Raw genomic sequence first — 21,868 nt, 5'->3', positions numbered from 1 at the left:
TCAGTTACCAAGAATGGTCAATTGCATCAGTAAAATTCCTCACTGCCATGAGCGTATTCTCACCTGCAACCCATTTGGCTTAAAAGCCTTTCCCCACTCAAGTCTGTATAAGGACACAGCTTCTCTACACAAACCTCCCTATGTGTACAGACCACTCCAGAGTGCGAACCGACAGGTCTGTGTACAGACCACTCCAGAGTGCGCACCCACGTGACTGTGTACAGACCACTCTGGAGTGTGCACCCACATGTCTGTGTAAGTGTAGAAGGATTCTTCCCACTCAAACAACAACGCTGCTCACCCATTTGGGGACCCCTCCCATCTTTATAAGGATGCCTCCCATGTGTTAAAGAACGTCTCTAAACTGATTAACCGTTACTTCCATGTGTGTGAAGGTCGCCCTGCCCTTTGTCATTCATTTTACAGTTTATGGAGTATTTTTCCAGCCACTATGTCTGCTGAGTCTTAACAGGAAACCACCGATGTCACACTGATACAGGCGGAAGCAGAGATGACCCGGCCACCTCAACACCACCACCCAGCCAGTCACTGCTGAAGTTAAGTTCCCAGGAAACTGTCCTAGGGGTTCCCCCACACCTTAGCTGGGCTAGCTAGGTTTTGCTACCTGGGTCCCCATACACAGCCTCTCTTGAAGTGGGGAGATGGGATGGGCCGGGGTGGGGGGGTTGGAGAAAGGGGAGGTGGTGCTCCACCCATATGGCCCCAATATTTTGCTTCAGATTGGTGAGAAAGGCCTGGGGGGGGGGCGTTACCCATCTCATGACCAGGGAGGAAAATAACGGTGGTGGTGATGGTGGTGGTTGGGGGGGTCAGGATGGTAATGACAATGGTGATAATTATGGGGCTGCCCATGGCGATGCTGCAATGAGGATGGTGAGGGTGAGGAGGATGGTAATAATAGTGACTGCTGGTGATGGTGAGGGTGAGGATGAAGGTGGTGATGGTGAAGGTGGTGATGATGATGAAGGTGGTGGTGATGAAGCTGAGGATGAAGGTGATGGTGAGGGTGAGGATGAAGGTGGTGATGGTGAAGGTGGTGATGATGAAGATGGTGATGGTGAAGATGGTGATGGTGAAGGTGATGGTGAAGGTGGTGATGATGAAGATGGTGATGGTGAAGGTGATGGTGAAGGTGGTGATGATGAAGATGGTGATGGTGAAGATGGTGATGGTGAAGGTGATGGTGAAGGTGGTGATGGTGAAGATGGTGATGGTGAAGGTGATGGTGAAGATGGTGATGGTGAAGATGGTGATGGTGAAGGTGATGGTGAAGGTGGTGATGATGAAGATGGTGATGGTGAAGGTGATGGTGAAGGTGGTGATGATGAAGATGGTGATGGTGAAGGTGATGGTGAAGGTGGTGATGGTGAAGATGGTGATGGTGAAGGTGATGGTGAAGATGGTGATGGTGAAGATGGTGATGGTGAAGGTGATGGTGAAGGTGGTGATGATGAAGATGGTGATGGTGAAGATGGTGATGGTGAAGATGGTGATGGTGAAGGTGGTGATGGTGAAGGTGGTGATGGTGAAGATGGTGATGGTGAAGGTGGTGATGATGAAGATGGTGATGGTGAAGATGGTGATGGTGAAGGTGATGGTGAAGGTGGTGATGATGAAGATGGTGATGGTGAAGATGGTGATGGTGAAGATGGTGATGGTGAAGATGGTGATGGTGAAGGTGATGGTGAAGGTGGTGATGATGAAGATGGTGATGTGAAGGTGGTGATGGTGAAGGTGATGGTGAAGGTGGTGATGATGATGAAGATGGTGATGTGAAGGTGGTGATGGTGAAGGTGGTGATGATGAAGATGGTGATGGTGAAGGTGGTGATGGTGAAGGTGGTGATGGTGAAGGTGGTGATGATGAAGATGGTGATGGTGAAGGTGGTGATGGTGAAGATGGTGATGTGAAGGTGGTGATGGTGAAGGTGATGGTGAAGGTGGTGATGATGAAGATGGTGATGGTGAAGGTGATGGTGAAGGTGGTGATGGTGAAGATGGTGATGGTGAAGGTGATGGTGAAGGTGGTGATGGTGAAAGTGATGGTGAAGATGGTGATGATGAAGATGGTGATGGTGAAGGTGGTGATGGTGAAGATGGTGATGGTGAAGGTGATGGTGAAGGTGGTGATGATGAAGATGGTGATGTGAAGGTGGTGATGGTGAAGGTGATGGTGAAGGTGGTGATGGTGAAGGTGATGGTGAAGGTGGTGATGATGAAGATGGTGATGGTGAAGGTGGTGATGGTGAAGATGGTGATGGTGAAGGTGATGGTGAAGGTGGTGATGGTGAAGATGGTGATGTGAAGGTGGTGATGGTGAAGGTGATGGTGAAGATGGTGATGGTGAAGGTGGTGATGGTGAAGGTGATGGTGAAGGTGGTGATGGTGAAGATGGTGATGTGAAGGTGGTGATGGTGAAGGTGATGGTGAAGATGGTGATGGTGAAGGTGGTGATGGTGAAGATGGTGATGGTGAAGATGGTGATGGTGAAGATGGTGATGGTGAAGGTGATGGTGAAGGTGGTGATGATGAAGATGGTGATGTGAAGGTGGTGATGGTGAAGGTGATGGTGAAGGTGGTGATGATGAAGATGGTGATGTGAAGGTGGTGATGGTGAAGGTGGTGATGATGAAGATGGTGATGGTGAAGGTGATGGTGAAGGTGGTGATGGTGAAGATGGTGATGGTGAAGGTGATGGTGAAGGTGGTGATGGTGAAGGTGATGGTGAAGATGGTGATGATGAAGATGGTGATGGTGAAGGTGGTGATGGTGAAGATGGTGATGGTGAAGGTGATGGTGAAGGTGGTGATGATGAAGATGGTGATGTGAAGGTGGTGATGGTGAAGGTGATGGTGAAGGTGGTGATGGTGAAGGTGATGGTGAAGGTGGTGATGATGAAGATGGTGATGGTGAAGGTGGTGATGTGAAGATGGTGATGGTGAAGGTGATGGTGAAGGTGGTGATGGTGAAGATGGTGATGTGAAGGTGGTGATGGTGAAGGTGATGGTGAAGATGGTGATGGTGAAGGTGGTGATGGTGAAGGTGATGGTGAAGGTGGTGATGGTGAAGATGGTGATGTGAAGGTGGTGATGGTGAAGGTGATGGTGAAGATGGTGATGGTGAAGGTGGTGATGGTGAAGGTGATGGTGAAGGTGGTGATGGTGAAGATGGTGATGTGAAGGTGGTGATGGTGAAGGTGATGGTGAAGGTGGTGATGGTGAAGGTGATGGTGAAGGTGGTGATGATGAAGATGGTGATGGTGAAGGTGGTGATGGTGAAGGTGGTGATGGTGAAGATGGTGATGGTGAAGGTGATGGTGAAGGTGGTGATGATGAAGATGGTGATGTGAAGGTGGTGATGGTGAAGGTGGTGATGATGAAGATGGTGATGGTGAAGGTGGTGATGGTGAAGATGGTGATGTGAAGGTGGTGATGGTGAAGGTGATGGTGAAGGTGGTGATGATGAAGATGGTGATGGTGAAGGTGATGGTGAAGGTGGTGATGGTGAAGATGGTGATGGTGAAGGTGATGGTGAAGGTGGTGATGGTGAAGGTGATGGTGAAGATGGTGATGATGAAGATGGTGATGGTGAAGGTGGTGATGGTGAAGATGGTGATGGTGAAGGTGATGGTGAAGGTGGTGATGATGAAGATGGTGATGTGAAGGTGGTGATGGTGAAGGTGATGGTGAAGGTGGTGATGGTGAAGGTGATGGTGAAGGTGGTGATGATGAAGATGGTGATGGTGAAGGTGGTGATGGTGAAGATGGTGATGGTGAAGGTGATGGTGAAGGTGGTGATGGTGAAGATGGTGATGTGAAGGTGGTGATGGTGAAGGTGATGGTGAAGATGGTGATGGTGAAGGTGGTGATGGTGAAGGTGATGGTGAAGGTGGTGATGGTGAAGATGGTGATGTGAAGGTGGTGATGGTGAAGGTGATGGTGAAGATGGTGATGGTGAAGGTGGTGATGGTGAAGGTGATGGTGAAGGTGGTGATGGTGAAGATGGTGATGTGAAGGTGGTGATGGTGAAGGTGATGGTGAAGATGGTGATGGTGAAGGTGGTGATGGTGAAGGTGATGGTGAAGGTGGTGATGGTGAAGATGGTGATGGTGAAGGTGATGGTGAAGGTGGTGATGGTGAAGGTGATGGTGAAGGTGGTGATGGTGAAGGTGGTGATGGTGAAGGTGATGGTGAAGGTGGTGATGATGAAGGTGATGGTGAAGGTGGTGATGATGAAGATGGTGATGGTGAAGGTGATGGTGAAGGTGGTGATGATGAAGATGGTGATGGTGAAGGTGATGGTGAAGGTGGTGATGGTGAAGATGGTGATGGTGAAGGTGATGGTGAAGGTGGTGATGGTGAAGATGGTGATGTGAAGGTGATGGTGAAGGTGGTGATGGTGAAGGTGATGGTGAAGGTGGTGATGGTGAAGATGGTGATGGTGAAGGTGATGGTGAAGGTGGTGATCATGAAGGTGATGGTGAAGGTGGTGATGATGAAGATGGTGATGGTGAAGGTGATGGTGAAGGTGGTGATGGTGAAGATGGTGATGGTGAAGGTGATGGTGAAGGTGGTGATGGTGAAGGTGATGGTGAAGGTGGTGATGGTGAAGATGGTGATGGTGAAGGTGATGGTGAAGGTGGTGATGATGAAGATGGTGATGTGAAGGTGGTGATGGTGAAGGTGATGGTGAAGGTGGTGATGATGAAGATGGTGATGGTGAAGGTGATGGTGAAGATGGTGATGGTGAAGATGGTGATGGTGAAGATGGTGATGGTGAAGGTGATGGTGAAGGTGGTGATGATGAAGGTGATGGTGAAGGTGGTGATGATGAAGATGGTGATGGTGAAGGTGATGGTGAAGGTGGTGATGATGAAGATGGTGATGGTGAAGGTGATGGTGAAGGTGGTGATGGTGAAGATGGTGATGTGAAGGTGGTGATGGTGAAGGTGATGGTGAAGGTGGTGATGATGAAGATGGTGATGGTGAAGGTGATGGTGAAGGTGGTGATGGTGAAGATGGTGATGGTGAAGATGGTGATGGTGAAGGTGATGGTGAAGGTGGTGATGGTGAAGGTGATGGTGAAGGTGGTGATGATGAAGATGGTGATGGTGAAGGTGATAATGGTCATGATGATGAAGATGAGGATGAAGGTAATGGTGAGGACAATGATGAAGGTGATGATGATGAAGATGGTGATGGTGAAGGTGATAATGGTCATGATGATGAATGCTAGGATGAAGGTGATGGTGAGGACAATGAGGAAGGTGATGATGAAGATGGTGGTGATGAAGGTGAGGATGGTGATCATGTTGATGAATGGACAATCTGAGATGCCCTCTGATAGAGACTTGTTCTCCTTGACCTTCTGCCATTGCTCTCCAGGTCTGCTTCTCCTGCGGAAGACTATGGTTATTCCAGGGTGGTCCCCAAGCATTCCTAGGCTGAAAAAGCATCCCAGTACCATCTCAGACTCTACAGGCGTCTAATTCAGGGCTTGGGTGCATGAGGACTGCCCCCCACCCCCGCCATGGGGGGAGGGCTCAGAGCATAGGTCGTTGCTACTTTGTCCCAGCCAATTCTTGCTGTGTGGTGAGTGGGACACCGCATCGCCAGATGTTCCAAATTTTCAAGAGACGACAGAAATGCGGATATTTTTAAAAGCAAAATCCCTCAGCTTTTAAATGTTAAAGCTAATTCAAATACAAAAAAATACTGTGTGGGCCAAATAAAACCTGTCCGTGGGTTGGAGCTGGCTGGTTTTTGTAAGCGCTGGTCTAGCCAGACACTGAGCAGCATCGCTGTGGAAGGGGCAAGCGGAGGGAAATGGGCCCGCAAAGAGGCTGAGAAGGAGCAGTCCCAAGAGGCAGGCAGGAAGCCTGGGGAGGCAGCACCGCCACCTCCTCCAGGAAGGCCTCCTGATCAGTCTCTCTCGATGAAAGACAAGGGCAGGTCCTGGCTAAAGAGTGTAGCCTGTGCTCCCTGTGACTTACACTCTGGGAGAAGCTTCTGTTTCATGGACTGATTGTGAGTACATATGGTTACGAGTCCATTTAGATGATGCTCAAGAACAGGCAGACTTAGCCTTTGGGGGCAACAGCCATCAGAACGGCAGGGACAGGGCTGCCTGATGGGAGGGCGGATGGGTTCTGAGGATGACGCCATCGCTCCATACCTTGGTAAGGTTTTGAGTTGCACAGGGGTTGCTTCTCTTTTGCAATGCACTTGAGATTTGGGCAAATCTTGCATTTCACTGCAAATTTTACCCCAACGGGAAAAAAAAAAGAACCATTTAATGATATGCACTCTTCAGTATGGGGGCAAGTTTAGGGGTGTCTACAGTTTCCTTTGAAATGGATCAGTGTGCATGTTAGTCACTCAGTCGTGTCTGACTCTCTGCGACTCCATGGCTGCCAGGCTCCTCTGTCTGTGGGATTCTCCAGGCAAGAATACTGAAGTGGGTTTCCATTTCCTTCTTCAGAGGATCTTCCCGATCCAGGGATCGAACCCAGGTCTCCTGCATTGCAGGCAGATTCTTTACCCTCTGAGCCACCAGGGAAGCCTGAAATGGATCAGAAATGGATAAAAGAATAAATAAGGTGGATTGACAGGGGGATAGACAGGTAATAAAGCAAAATACTCATGGTAGCATCTAGGTCGTGGGTATCTATCTATTCAGTTTAACATTCTTTAATGTTTCATCTTTATTGAAATATTATTGATATATAATACTGTATAGGGTTCTTTGGAAACTTGTCTGTTCAGGTCCTTTGCTCATTTTATAATTAGATTATTTGTGGATTTTTTTTTCCACTGTAACATTCTTTCAACTTTTTTGTCTATTTGAAACTTTTCTTAATAAAATGTTGCAAAAAGAAAAGGGCAAGGCCATAATTATGCATAGTTGCTCAGTCCTGTTTGACTCTTTGCGACCCCATGGATTTTAGCCCACCAGGCTCCTCTGCCCACAGGATTCTCCAGGCCAGAATACTGCAGTGGGTTGCCATGCCTTCCTCCAGGGGATCTCCCCAACCCAGGGAGTGAATCCTTATCTCCTGCATTGGCAAATGTATTCTTTAATGCGTGCCGCCTGAGAAGCCCAGGGCTGTAATTAGAGCAACACAATAAAGTAGTATTGGATCATAACCCAAATAAGAAATAAATGGCTGTGATTCCAGAATGATATAAATAATTGATCAAATAAAGTAACATATAGATGAGAGAGAAGGAGCAAATTCTGCGTGCAGAAGAATTCTAGATAACTGATGTGGATACTCTACCCTCAAGGGTGGGGCACAACTCCCTACTTCTCAAGTGTGGGTTCAGCACGATGACATCCTTCTAAAAGGAACAGTATGAAAGTGAGAGAAAAGAGTAAGTTTGTAGCCAAGAAACCTGACAAGCCCTGCCTCCGCCAGGAATTCAAGGTCAGCATCAACAGTCCTATTGACAGGCTGCAGCCTGGATGGGGAGGCGAGGAGACTGGCATTTTACTTCCGTGGTTTTCCTCCACCAGACCCGGACCCCAGGCTAGTCATGAGCAAAGCATCAGTCACACCCCAAGGGAGGGACTTCCCTGGCGGCCCGGTGCTAAAGGGTCTGCCTGCCAATGCAGGAGACCGTCTGAAACTGTTCATGGACCCCTGACCCAGGAAGATCCCGCGTGCTGAGGAGCAGCTCAGCCTGAGTACCACAGCACTGAACCTGTGCTCTGGAGCCCGTGAGCTGCAGTTGAAGCCACGTGCCCTAGAGCCGGGCTCTGCAACAAGAGAGGCCGCCGCGATGAGAAGCCCAGCACTGCAAGCAAGGAGTAGCCCTTCCCCCCGGGGAAAAGCCCACGCAGGGACAAAGACCCGCCCACGGCCAGAAGCGATCAGTAAACTTATGTTTAAAATACCCCAAGGGGGGGAACATCTTACAAAACACTCAGCGGGTCTTCTTCAACACTGTCAAGTTTGTCCAAAAACAAGGAAAAGGGGAGAAACCACCAGAGCTCAGGGGAGCCTCGGGAGACTCGGTGACTTACATTCACGTGGTCTCCTGGGCGGGGGCCTGGAACAGAAGAAAGACATGAGGTGGAAACCGCGGCGCTCCAGATAAAACGCGGGCCTTGGCTAACAGCCGTGCCTGAACCAAGGTTCATGCGCTGTGACGGGGTACCACAGCCACGTCAGATCTTAGGGGCGGGGGCAACGGGGGCCAAGGTGGATAGGAATTCTCTGTACCACCCTTGCAAACTTTTCTGGAAGTGTAAAGCTGTTCTAAAATAAAAAATTGACTTAAATAAAGCAATCCCATTTTTTTTTTTTTTAATGATAGAGTGAAAAAAAAAAATCTAGGCTCACTGGTGCTTGCAGGAAGCAGCTCCATCCCTTCTTGGTCTGCCTTCACACTCCATCTGCCCGAGTCCCCTTTCCCTCCCCCGTCGCTATATGAGGAGCAGATATTCTACATTTTTCTTGCCATCTGGGGGTTTTCCACCTGTCCCGACTTCAGGGGGTCAACCGTCCAGCCTAACTTAATATCAGAATGTCCCCCTGGCATCCAGCTCGGTCACTACCTGTTTTCCAAGGGGGGGCTCGAGCTAAGATGGGGGTAAGGGGGCCGGTCCACGGCTGGCTTGCCCGCTCACCTCGCCCTCTTTGTCCAGGTCTGAGACAGATGCTCCTTCCCATGTTGTATCAGGTGTTCAGCTGCTGTCTCTCTGTCTCACGGGAATCCCCCTTCCTCCTTCCCTCAAGCCCACCAAGAATTCCTGCTGCCCTTCCTCAGCACCAGGTTTCTGCTGCTAATGATGCTCTCCAGCCAAAGACGGCCAGGAACATGCTTGCTTGCAGTAGAACAAGCTGGGTTTGTTGCTCGGCACAGTGGGGGAGAACCACGGGTTGGGAGGGGACACAGCCCAAGGGACAGGGCGCTACCAACTGCACTGTGTGCGCTCGGTCACCAATCGTGTCCGGCTCTCTGCAGCCCCATGGGCTGCAGCCCCCAGGCTCCTCTGTCCATGGGATTTCCCAGGCAAGATCACTGGGCTGGGTTGCCCTTTCCTCTTCCAGGGGGGTCTTCCCGATCCAATGATCAAACAGGTGGTAGATTCTTTGCCCCTGAACCACCAAGGAAGTCCAGGGGCTGCCCAGGGTCCCCACCAAATCCACTCATTGAAGTTGTCACCCTCAGCATCTCAGATGTGACTATACTTGGAGAAGGGGCCTTGACAAGGTAATGAAGTTAATGTGAGGTCATTAGAGGGGAACCCTAATGCAATATGAGTGCTGCCCTCACTAGAAGAGGGGATCAGGACACAGACATGACAGAGGGCCAGCCATCTGGGGACACAGTGAGGATGAGGGCACTTACGGGCCAAGGAGAGAAGTCTCAAAAGAAACTAAACTGGCAGGCACCTCGATCGCAGACTCTCAGCCTTCAGGAGGGTCAGAAAATAGATTTCTGTTGTTGAAGCCCCTGAGTCTGTGGGTCTTTGCCATGGTGGCCCAGGAAAGTGATTCAGAGGGTGTGAGAGAGGTGCTACAATTGGCTTTAGATTTACTGGCTCACTTTGAGCAGGGTCAGAGGAAGAGAACTTGCCCTGGATTTGGGTGTTGTCAGGAAGCCAAAGAAACCCTGTGATTGGGTGTCTCAAGAAATCTTATCTACAAACAGCTCATACGATTCAATATAAAAAAACTCAAACCAAAAAATGGGCAAAAACCGTAAACTGACATTTCTGTGAGGAAGACATTCAGACGGCCAACAGGCAGAGGAAAAGGTCCTCAACACCACTGATTATCAGAGAAGCACAGATGGAAACCACGATGAGGTCACAGCTTCACGGCAAACCACACACCAGTCAGAGCGGCCGTCGTCAGGAAGTCTGTAAACAATAACTCTTGGAGGGGGTGTGGAGAGAAGGGAGCCCTCCGACACTGCTGATGGGAATGTAAATTGGTGCAGCCACTATAGAGGACAGTATGGAGGTTCCTCAAAAACTAAACATAGAGTTGCCATATGATCCGGCAATCCCACTCCTGGGCAGATACACAGAAAACATGACAACTCTAATTCAAAAAGATTCATGCGCCCCAACGTTCACAGGTGGCGCTGGTGGAAAAGCATCTGCCTGCGGATGCAGGAGACCCAAGAGACGACCGTTCCTTTCCTGGGTCGAGAAGGTCCCCTGGAGAAGGAAATGGCACTCGCTCCAGTGTTCCTACCTGGAGAATCCCGTGGACAGAGGAGCCTGGCGGGCTACAGTCCCTGGGGTTGCAAAGAGTGGGACATGGCTGAGCGCACACACACAGTGTTCATAGCAGCCCTATATATGATAGCCAAAATGTGGAAACAACCCGAGGTTCTGGTAACAGACGGCTGGTTTAAGAAGATGTGGTGGACACGTACAATGGAATATTACTCAGCCATAAAAAAGAGTGAAATAATGCCAACATGGATGGACCTAGAAATATCACATTAAGTGAAGTCACACAGAGAAAGATAAATAATATATGATGTCACAATATGGAATCTGACAGTAATAATACAAATGAATCTATATATAAAACAGAGGCAGACTCACAGACATTGGAAACAAACTATGGATACTAAAGGGGAAAGGAGGGGCAGGGAAGGATAAATTAGGAGTATGGGATTAACAGATACCAGCTACTACACATAAAAGAGATGTATATATTTACTGAGTAGCATAGAGAACTGTATTCTATCTTATAATAACCTATAATGGAAAAGAATTTTTTTCTCTCTCTCTATAAAATGTTGTTTATTCATTTAAATATAATGTTGTTTTTTAGTCTCTAAGTTGTGTCCTAGTCTCTTGCGATGTCATGGACTGTAGCCCGTCAGCCTCCTCTGTCCATGGAAGTTTCCAGGCAAGAATATTGGAGCGGGTTGTCATTTCCTTCTCCAGGGGATCTTTCCGATCCAGGGAGCAAACCCAGGTCTCCTGCATTTCAAGCGGTTTTTTTTTTTTTTTTTTCACCCGCTGAGCCACCAGGGAAGCCCATATTTTCTGCGCACTTGAAACCAACACAGTATTGTGAATCAACGAAAACCCTCCAACTTTTAAAATTGACATACAAAAAGAGAGAGAAAGAAGGAAAGAAAAAGAAAAAGGAAGGAAGAAAGAAAGAGAGAGAGAGAGAAAGGGAGGGAGGGAGGAAGGAAGGAAGAAAGAAAGAAAGAAAGAAGGAAAGAGACAGAGAGAAAGAAGGAAAGAAAAAGAAAAAGGAAGGGAAGGAAGGAAGGAAGGGAGGGAGGAAGGAAGAAAGGAAGGAAGGAAGGAAGGAAGAAAGAAAGAGAAATCTTGTCTACAGGAAGGCAGAGGAGAGCAAGGCTAGCCGGGTACCGGGCGAGGAAGCAGGCTCCGGTCACCGGGAAAGCCTGTGCGCTGCGGCTGCGCAGTGACCCCGACTGAGGCGGGATGCGTAGGCTGTCCGCATCCCGCGGGGCCGTCCTGGCCCGGCCGGGAGCCTCACCTCCCTCCCGCTCACCCTTTCCCAGCAGGCGCCGGCGTTTTTCTCCCTGATGGGCAGTGCGGTATCTGCAGAGACGACCAGCCTCACTAAACTCCCTCCAGGCCTGGCCCGTGTCTGCCGGGTCCTGCGTGGGATGCTCCCACGGGTCCGGGGAGGCCGCAGCAGACCTGGACACTAGGGAGAAGTAGTTTAGACGGTGACAGACTCCGCGGTGGGAGTCTACCTGTCGCGGCTTCACCCCAAGCCACCCGCGCCGCACCTGTCCCTCACACTCGCGGGCTCCTGTCCTGCTCTGGCCCTGCTGGCCCCTGCTCTCGACCACGGCACCCCCGGGGCCCTCGCCCCCTCGGGCAGGCCTCTGGGGTGTTCTCACTGCCTGGCGGCGCCCGCAGCGTCACACCTGCTTCTGCTGTGTGTGTGTGTGTGTGTGTGCGTGCGCGTGTACGCGCGGGCGCGTGCCAGCCACTCAGCTTTCCCTCCCCTCACCCCAACCTGGCTTCCTTGGTGGCTCAGTCGGTAAAGAATCCGCCTGCAATGCAGGAGACCGGGGTTCCGTCCCTGGGTCAGGGAAGATCCCCTGGAGAAGGGAACGGGCAACCCACTCCAGTATCCTTGGCTGGACCATCCCACGGACAGAGGAGCCTGGCGGGCTACAGTCCACGGGGTCGCAAAGAGTCGGACATGGCTGAGTGACTAACACCTCAACCTCACACTCCCAAAATTCAGAGGATCAGCCTTCTTCCACCATGCTGCATCTCCGGCCGGGGGAGACCCTGAGATGTCTTAAAATACAGGCCGCTGCACGTCTGATGCTTCTATGTATTTACTAGACGCCCCACCGGCTTCTACGTTGGTCTCTCAGTAGTGTTCAACTCTTTGCGACCCCATGGGCTGCTCTATCCATAGGATTCTCAAGGCAAGAGTCCTGGAGTGGGTTGCCATTTCCTTCTCTAACCAGTGGCTTGCAGGATCTTAATCCCCAGACCAGGGATGGAACCCGAGCCCCTGCTGTGGAAGCACAGAGTCTTAACCCCTGGATCCCCAGGGAAGTCTTGTGAAGCTACTCTTTAGGACACGTGTGCGTTTATTGTCCATGGGCTCTCCCCCTGGGACATTGAAGTGCAGAAATATAGGAATCCCCCCCCCCCCCCCCCCGCCCCCAGCTGTGTTTTAAACGGCTTTACTGAGATATAGGTGATATACAGAAAACACACATATTTAATGTGTGCCCTTTGATGACTATGCAGAAAAAGCAAACACGGCAAAACCATTACCCCCATCAAGGTAATGTACGTTTCTGACACCTCCCAGGCTCTTCTTGTTCCCTCTTTTAACATCCTTTCATGCTTTCCTTTGAGAAGGTTTTATAATTTTGTCTTTTATTTGTTTGGCCGCATGCAGGATCTTAGTTCTCTGCCCAGGGTTTCACCCTCGGCAGTGAAAGCTCAGAGTCCCAACCACTGGAGCACCAGAGAGTTCCCTACGCTGTTACTTTGAAATGACTTTAGATCTACAGAAGAGCCGTAAAGGTGACGCATGTACCCTTTGCTTAAGCTTCCTGATGTTAACATCTTACATAACCAGAGTTTTGTTGCTTAATCGCTAAGCTGGGTCCGACTCTTTGCCACCCCATGGACTGCAGCCCTCCAAGCTCCCCTGTCCATGGGATCTCCCAGGCAAGAATACTAGAGTCGGTTGCCATTTCCTTCTCCAGGGCACATTCCCGACCCAGGATCAAACCCCGGTCTCCTGCATTGCGGGTCGATTCTTTACCAACAGGGGATTCTTTACCACAGGGGAAGCTCTTGGGTGCAACAAGAAACCTACTTTATTTGGTATGATGGGGAGGCATTTTGGAGGAAGTGATAGAAGGTGGTCCCTGAAGGATGAGAAGAGTTTCAGGCAGAAATAACAGCCTATGCAAAGGCCTATGAGGCAGGGACAAGCTTAGACTTGGAGGAGCAGACTGAACCAATACGTGTGTGTGGGGGGGGGGGGGGGGCGGGGGTGGCTGGTGGGAGCAAGGGAAGGGGTGTTCTGAAGGATGAGCCTGGAGAGGTGGGCAGGCCAGCTCTCCCAGGGTCTGAAGTCTGAGAGGCATCTTAGAGCTTCTTTTCAGGCAACAGAGCCATGGGTAGGGGTGGGGTTTAAGCAAACCTGGGTGTGGCATTGTGGCTGTGAATGGAGTTTGACAGGAAATGGCTTGTGTGTCCAGATGCTAGAGATGTATTTAGATCTAGCCAGTGGGACAAACATCAAGCCATTTTGTTGATAGCATGACAGCCACACAGCTAGGAAGACAGCATAACCTCGAGGCTCCTGGGATCCCCTCTGAGCCACGCAGGATGGGTATGTCTCACCTGGACAGGCAGGCATTTTCACTTTGATTTTTTCTCTTTCCTTTTTTTTCTTTCTTTGTGTGTGTGTGTATGCACTTAGTCACTCAGTCGTGTCCTACTCTTTGTGAACCCATGGACTGTGCCTGCCAGGCTCTTCTGTCTGTGGGGATTCAATATTCTCCGTAGGCAAGAACATTGAAGTGGGTAGCCATTTCCTTCTCCAGGGGATCTTCCCAACCCAGACATTGAACCCAGGTCTTCTGCATTCCAGGCGGATTCTTTACCGTCTGAACCACCAGGGAAGACCATGAATACTGGAGTGGGTAGCCTACCCTTCTCCAGGGGAACCTTCCTGACCCAGGGATCAAACTGGGTTTCCTGCACTGCAGATGGGTTCTATGCCAGCTGAGCTACCAGGGAAGCCCTAGCTCTTGGTATTTACACTCACTGCCTTTTGGGGGGATGGAGGGCAGGGAGTGCAACTCAGTTCACGCTTAACAGGAAATCCTGCATAGAAGACAAAGCAGAGAGAAGAGAAACCAGAGCCGATGTGGGTGAGGAAGGGATGGGAGCTCTACGCCCACAAGGTGGTCCTCGTCTTTGCCCTGAAGGATAATCTCTCAAGGGAAGCACTCTGGTGCTTTGGGATTGGAAAGAAAAATGGTCTTCTCCAGTCCTGTGGCCACTGCAGAGTTTTTCAAAATTTGCTGACATATTGCGTGCAGCACTTTAGCAGCTTGGATTTGGAATAGCTCAACTGGAATTCCATCACTTCCACTGGCTTTGTTCGTAGAGATGCTTCCTAAGGCCCACTTGGCTCCACACTCCAGGAGGTCTTCAGTTTAGAGTCACCCTCGTCACTTTGGGCTGATTGCAGTGACTCTGTGACTGTTGCCTCCAGCCTTGGCCTCTCTGAACTAACCCCTGCACTTCCCTCTCCCCAGCAGCCACCTGGGCTCCCTGCGGGCCTCTGAATGAGCTGCTGCACAGGCCCACCCCCCACCCCACGACGTTGCTCCCACTGTCCCTCTCCTGGATGCACAGTGACCAAGTTCATCTCTCATTCTAACCCTTGCTCAAATGCACATCCTCAACTCCTCCTCCCCAGACCACTGTATAAACATCTCAGCCTGCCCCCCGCCCCCCCAGGCAATGTAGATCTCCCAGACCGCCCCTCCACCTTCTCGTTTTTCCAAATCATTTTTCCTCTTCGAGTAGACTATGAATTTACTTATTGAGGAGACTCTTGAGCGTCCCTTCATCAGCAAGATGACCAAGTCAGTCAGTCCTAAAGGAAATCAACCCCTGAATATTCATTGGAAGGGCTGAAGCTGAAGCTCCAATACTTTGGCCGCCTGATGCGAAGAGCCAGCTCATTGGAAAGACCCCAATGCTGGGAAAGATTGAAGGCAGGAGGAGAAGGGGACGACAGAGCATGAGAAGCTTGGATGGCATCACCAACGCGATGGACATGAGTTTGAGCAAGCTCCGGGCATTGGTGATGGACAGGGAGGCCTGGTGTGCTGCACGCAGTCCATGGGGTCTCAAAGAGACTCAACTAACAGACTGAACAACACTCCCTCCACAAGAAGATAAGATCCTCAAGGGTGGGGTTTTGTTTTGGTCTACTGATGGCCCTCAAGAGCCTCGAAGAGTGCCTGATATACAGAGGATCAACAAATCCTTATTGAATAAAGAAATGAATTTGTCAGATTAAAAAAAATTTTTTTTCCCCTTCCCTTCCTGCAGGAAGGGAACTTCTTCTCTGTGGTCGCAAGAGGGAGCCCAAGATACAAGTTAATTCTCTGCAGCCCCGGACACCTAGGGCTTCCCCCATGGCTCAGCGGGGGAAACGCGGGTTCGATTCCTCCTTTGGGAAGATCTCCTGGGGGAGGAAATGGCAGCACACTCCAGTAATCTTGCCTGAAAAACCCAAGGACAGAGGCACCACAGTCCCTGGGGTCACAGAGTCAGACAAGGCTGCGTGACTCAGCACTCCACTGCAGACACACGTTTCCTTCTCTTGTTCGTGTTGTGAATGATGCTGCGAAGAACACAGGGGTTTTCATCTCTCTTCAAGATCAAGCTTTCATTTCCTTCGGAAACAGACTCAGGGGTGGGATCACTGGATCACACGATAGTTCTATTTTCTGTTTTGTTTTTGTGAGGAAGGAATGATTCTGGTTCTCATGCAAACGCAGGTATATATGGAAAGGGTACCAACCACCTCAGCTGAGCCGTCTTCAGCCCTCTGGTTGACACCCGTGCATCACCCTCCCACCTCCGTCCTGAGGGCTGGCAATTGGGAACTGGTGGCAGATGCTGCAGCCCTTCGCTCTCATATAGGAGCCCGACCCGGGTCTCACGGGACAGTCTCCTCCCGAGTCTGGGGAGCGGAGGCGTCCTTCCTCTTCAGCTCCAGCCTTGACCGGCAGGACCGCTCTGGGGACCGGGGGTCAACAGCAAGTGCCTCTCCCGATGAGAGCGCTCCTGCTGCTCTTCTCAGTAGATGCCCCTACCCAAAACCGGAGTCCTATTTTATCCCATAATTTCCCAGGAATAATGAAACAGGCCATAGTAATTAGCTCTTGACTAGCTTTTCTTTTTGCTTTTATTATTATTTTTTGAGATGTACACACTCTATTTTTTATTTTATTTATTTTTGGCTGTGCTGCATCTTTGCTGCCGGCATGTGGGCTTTCTCTTGTTGCAGAGAGGGAGGCCAGTCTCTCCTTGTGGAGCACGGGCTCTAGGGCCCAGGGGCTTCAGTAGCTTGTGGCCCATGGGCGCTAGGGCACGCAGGCATCCGTAGTCCCAGCTCCCTGGCTCCAGGTGTGGGCTGAGTGGTTGCTGCAAGCAGGCTTAGCTGCTCCATGGCAGGTGGAATCTTCCCAGGCCAGGGATCGAGCCCGAGTCCCCCACATTGGCAGGCAGGCTCTCATCCACTGCACCACCAGGCGGCTCCTTGACTTGGCGCTTCATCATTTTTTTTTAACAGGCTCCACCCTTTTTCTTGTAACAGAGTTTTCCTCGCAAGGCAGTGATCTCCTAGAATGACAGCCATAACGTTGGCAAGTCATTTTCTCTCATGTCAATCAGCCTAAAGTCCAGGCACGAGCTTGGCCGGCATTCCTAGTGCCTTGGCAGTCAAGACTCTGTCCGCCTTCCGCTATCTGCCAGGTGTAGCCCGATTCTGGGGGTGGGGGGAGTTGCTATGTTTAACAGGGTGACACTACTGCTCTGTTGAGATTAGATCAAAGGTGAGGAAGTTAAAAACAGTAGCGGGGAGAAAGACAAACAGCATAGGACATGACTTACATGTGGAGCCTAAAATCTGACACAAATCAACATATCTACAGACAGAGACAGACTCACAGACATAGCAAACAGACTGTGGTTGCCAGCGGGGTGGGGTTGGGGGAGAGATGGGCTGGGGGTTTGGGGTTAGTGGATGCAAATGCTTCCATGTAGACTGGATAAACAACAAGGTCCTACCGTGGAGCACAGGGACTTATGTTCAATATCATGGGATAAACCATGATGGAAAAGAATATAAAGAAGATTGCAAAAAGCCCACAATGAAACAAAAAAATTAACAGAGAGGATAGATGTTTGCCTCTGGCAGGCAGATGGGCTAGAGACCAGTTCTCTTCATTGTTTAAAACTAGGGTTTCTATCCTTTTGAGTCTTGCTAATGCCCAGTCCACCTTCATCCCAGGATGTTGCCCTTCGTGGATGTTCATAGGGTCTTTTCTCCACAATGGAGCCCTCTGCTTGATACCCCAGTTTGAAAGTTCTGTATTTTAATGAGATGGCCAAAACATCTATCCAGCTTTTCACTCTCTCCTCCACTGCTTCTACTGTCTAGAGCCAGCCAAGTGTCCGTGTAAAACTTGTGCAAGTGATAAATCCCCCTGTATTGGTTTCCTTCTCCTTTGGCAATTTAGAACCAAAAATCGTCTCTTGCCTTGGAAACGCTCCAGGGCCGGCAAGCAGATATTCTGTATCATTTGTCCCTGTTTTTTTGTTTGTTTCGTTTTTTCTTTTGCAAGTGGGAAGTTCAACCTAAAACAGCCTAGTCAGTCATTTTTGGAAACCAAACTTCTATCAGCATTTCTTTTGAGTTTACTTCCCAGTCTCGAATCCGTGTGTGTGTGTGTGTGTGTGTGTGTGAGTGTGAGGGTGTGTCCTCAGTAGCTCAGTTGTGTCCGACACTTTGTGACCCCATGGACTGTAGCCCGCCAGGCTCCTCTGTCCGTGGGCGTTCCCAGGCAAGAATACTGGAGCGGGTTGCCACTTCCTTCTCCAGGGGATCTTCCCAACCCAGGGATCAAACCTGGTCTCCCGTACTGGCACGTGGATTGTTTATCCCAAGCCGCCTGGGCATCCCTGGCATTCTAATGGTCACCATCCTACCCCAAGCAACTCATCTCTTTTCTGGAGGACAAGAGCTTCTTAAGTAGTCAGTCTATCCACCCAATTTTTGTTTTCCTTATTAAATACAAAATATACATTTACATTATATATTATTGCTAAATATAGTATCACAATAATAGGGGACCACAAAGAATCTTCTCAGGTTGAAAGCCAGCTCCACCACTCACTGGATGCACAGCACAATCCAATCAGTTACCCCTCTGAGCCCCACTATCCTCATCTCTACAATGGATCTAATAAAGGAAGCTCCTTTACTGAGTCTTCTGAGAATTAAGCCAACTATCCATATGCAGAACTCGGAACAGCGACTGGCCTATCAGTGCCCAGAAAATGTGAAAATGTGAGCTGCTTTTTGTCTTGTTTCCTTTTTGTTTTTCTGTCCACACAAAATGGCTTGTGGGATCTTAGTTCCCTGAACAGGTATTGACCCCGCACCCCCTGCTTTGGAAGTGCAGAGTCTTAACCACTGGACCACCAGGGAAGTCTCCTAAGCTGTTATTTTTGTTGTCTCTTCCGATTCTGTCTCCATGAAGTGGCCGCATGGATGTATCCTAGACAAAAATCTGATTATGCCAGACTTACATTTAAAACCTTCTCCGGGACTTCCCAGTGCTTAGGACCCCGCCTGCCAACGCACGGGACATGGGTTCGATCCCTGGTCGGGGAACCAAGATTCCACATTGCCGTGGTGCACCTAAGTCCTCTCACAGCAACTAAAACACCACGCGACCAAAATAAATACATTCAATAATTATTTTTTAAAATATATATAAAATAAGATAAAACAAAACCTTTCCCGTTATCCTAAAGATACAATCCAAAGTCTTTACATGGCCTTTTAGGAAGTCTACATGTTTAGTCTCTACTGAAGCTTCTCCACGATGTTTTCCCATCTCCTTCTTAGAACCACCAGTAAAATTAGTTCCTGACCCGGGGCTGCAGTCAAGGTTCTGCCAAGCTTCTCCCCGGCCCTCTGCCCTGCTTCCCCGTGTTGACAGCTGATCTGTCGTCCCACGCCTACGAAAGCTCAGTATCACCCAGGGGCCTTCCCTGGGGTGGGCAGTCAAGGTCAAGTCCCCTCTGAAGCCAGAGCCAGAACCACTGTTTCCCGCAGAGCTCCTCAGAGCGACTTTCATGGCTTCTCTGGTATGCGCTGTGCATTGTTTATTTGATTCTTTGGCCTCCTGGCACGTGGGATCGCGGGATCATAGTTCCCCAACCAGGCGTCGAACCCCCGCCCCCTGCGCTGGAAGGCGGAGTCTTAACCGCTGGGCCACGGGCAGTCCCTGTTTGGCTGCGTTATCAGTGGAGGCAGCGGTCCTACCCGGCGCGGTATTTCCAGGCCTTCTTACACTCCTGGGAACTCGTGACTGATTCTCATCACTGCAACCAGAGCACACGTGATACCTGCCGCTCAGCTTTTTTTTTTTTTTTTCTTCTTCAAGAAATGGATGCGTCATTTTCACTCTCATTCTCCTTCGCCTCTGTGGTAGCAGAGAGGTCTTAGTGGATGCCAAAGCCCCAAATTTGGAAGAATCCGGGGAGCACGGGTCACCCTGTGGGAGGGACCCCAACTGCAGACCTGGAGACACCCCTACGGAAGCGTCACATGAATGAGAAATAGATATCCTGTTGAGATACATTACTGAGCTTTTTGAGGTTGATGTGTGAAAAAAAAGAAAAAAAAATCCAGTGCTACTAGTGGTTATTCATCACCCCTGAAATCACGTGACTACTGGAGAGCTATGATATGTGTCTTCCTCACTAGGCTGGGAGCTCCGTTAATTTGCATGTTTCAAGAGATTGGGGTCTTTAAGAGACACCCAACTGGTTGAACAACAGCAGCAAGAGAGGCACCAGGTACGCCTCCCTAGGGAGGTAACGCGCCTAAGGTGCATATTCTACATAAGTTGTTGCTGTTGTTCACTCGTTCATCTTGTCCGACTCTTTACAACCCCATGAACTGCAGCCCGCCGGGCTCCTCTGTCCATGGGATTTTCCCAGGCAAGAATTCTGGAGCAGGTTGCCATGCCCTCCTCCAGGGGATCTTCCAACCCAGGGATGGAACCCGTGTCTCCTGCATTGGCAGGCGGCTTCTTTACCATCTGAGCCACCAGGGAAGCCCGATGCCTCAGTTGGCGGGGTCATAAGAACACGCTCCTTTGCCATCCGCCCTCCCGTGTGTTTCTTCTTTAGATTACTTGCCACATGAGGCAGAGCTCGTCTGGCCGTTCCCAGGAAAGCATGTGTTCCCCCTTTCACAGTGGTGCGGTCTCTCCGGGAGGGGGCGACTCACAAGGGAACCTACTGTTGGGTCTCAGGTGCATCTGCTTGTGACCTTAGTTAAGTATGTACAGCCAAGAAATTTGGGCAGAAATAACACGTATCCTTTCTAGGCCAGCCATTTACCGGTGGACGCACCCTCTCTGCTTTCTCTTTCTCTTGCCTTCTGTTGGAGGCAGAGGGCACCGCTGCCCGTGAAGACGGTCGGGCCACACATGGAAGCGACCTGTAGTTCCTGAAAACTCCTAGGGAGGAAATTAAAACTTCACCCAGGAAAACCCACCTTGGTTATTTGCATAAGCGAGAAACCAACTTCCGTTGTGTTAAGACACTGGTGTCCCAGGGTTGACTTGCAGTTACAGTGGTGAGTGCTACTCTCTGTCTGTCTGTTTAATATCACAGCATCATTAAATAACTGATGGTTAGCTCTTTGAGTCTGTCCCTGGTTGGATGGGAGCTCTGGGCATAGGGACCCTACCTGTTTTGTTCGCTCCTGTGTGCCAGATGCCGAACACATGGCAGGCAATGTGTAAATAGTGGTTAACTGGCTTCTGAAGAAACGGAACTGATGAGCTCACATTTAGGAAAGTTCATGGGGCAAGCAATGTGTCTGAGGTCATGGTGGAGACAGGAGCAGAGGAAAATCTCATTCTGTCTGACTTCTCAGTCCACACTCTGCATGTCTTTCAATATTTCAAGGAATAAGTTTCCACTACACATCTACTCAGAGTGGCCAAAATCCAAAACTCTGAGGAAGCCAAATGCTGCTGAGAAATGTGGAGTGAGAGAAACTCTCATTCTTCACTGCTGGGAAATGCAAAATGGGACAGCCGCTTTGATGAAAGACCCACAGTTTCTTAGAAAACTAACCCTGCTTCCCATGTGGTCCAGCAGTGGTGCTCCTTGTTATTTACCTGAATGGACTGAAAATATGTCTGCACGAAAAAGCTGCACACAGATCTGTATTGTTGTTGTTCAGTCGCTCAGTTGTGTCCGACTCTTAGCGACCCCATGGACTGCAGCACGCCAGGCCTCCCTGTCCATCACCAACTCCTGGAGCTTGCTCAAACTTGTGTCCATCGAGTCGGTGATGCCATCCAACCATCTCATCCTCTGTCGTCCCCTTCTCCTCCTGCCTTCAATCTTTCCCAGCATCAGGGTCTTTTCCAATGAGTAAGCTCTTTGCATCAGGTGGTCAAAGAATGGGAGCCTCAACTTCTTTTTTTTTTTTTCATTTATTTTTATTAGTTGGAGGCTAATTACTTTACAATATTGTAGTGGTTTTTGCCATACATTGACATGAA

General features: G+C 49.9%; 1 protein-coding gene across 1 annotated transcript; it reads right to left on the bottom strand.

Moving 5' to 3' along the window:
• Positions 1-1,235: 1,235 nt before the first annotated feature.
• LOC122692879 (vegetative cell wall protein gp1-like) lies at positions 1,236-20,781 on the bottom strand (the record flags this gene model as incomplete). The annotated part of the gene is made up of 9 exons (XM_043900692.1): positions 20,691-20,781; positions 16,211-16,286; positions 11,376-11,570; positions 5,187-5,415; positions 4,030-4,375; positions 3,196-3,342; positions 2,619-2,732; positions 2,167-2,307; positions 1,236-1,567 (listed from the first exon to the last, which is right to left on the bottom strand). Coding segments are annotated over exons 1-9 (1,671 nt in total), but the record flags the coding sequence as incomplete, so codon positions are not given.
• Positions 20,782-21,868: the final 1,087 nt, after the last annotated feature.

Source organism: Cervus elaphus, chromosome 4 (genome assembly GCF_910594005.1).
Source record: "Cervus elaphus chromosome 4, mCerEla1.1, whole genome shotgun sequence".
Classification (NCBI taxonomy): domain Eukaryota; kingdom Metazoa; phylum Chordata; class Mammalia; order Artiodactyla; family Cervidae; genus Cervus; species Cervus elaphus.
Note: the sequence above shows the minus strand (reverse complement) of the source record. Positions and strands in the feature narration are given on the sequence as shown.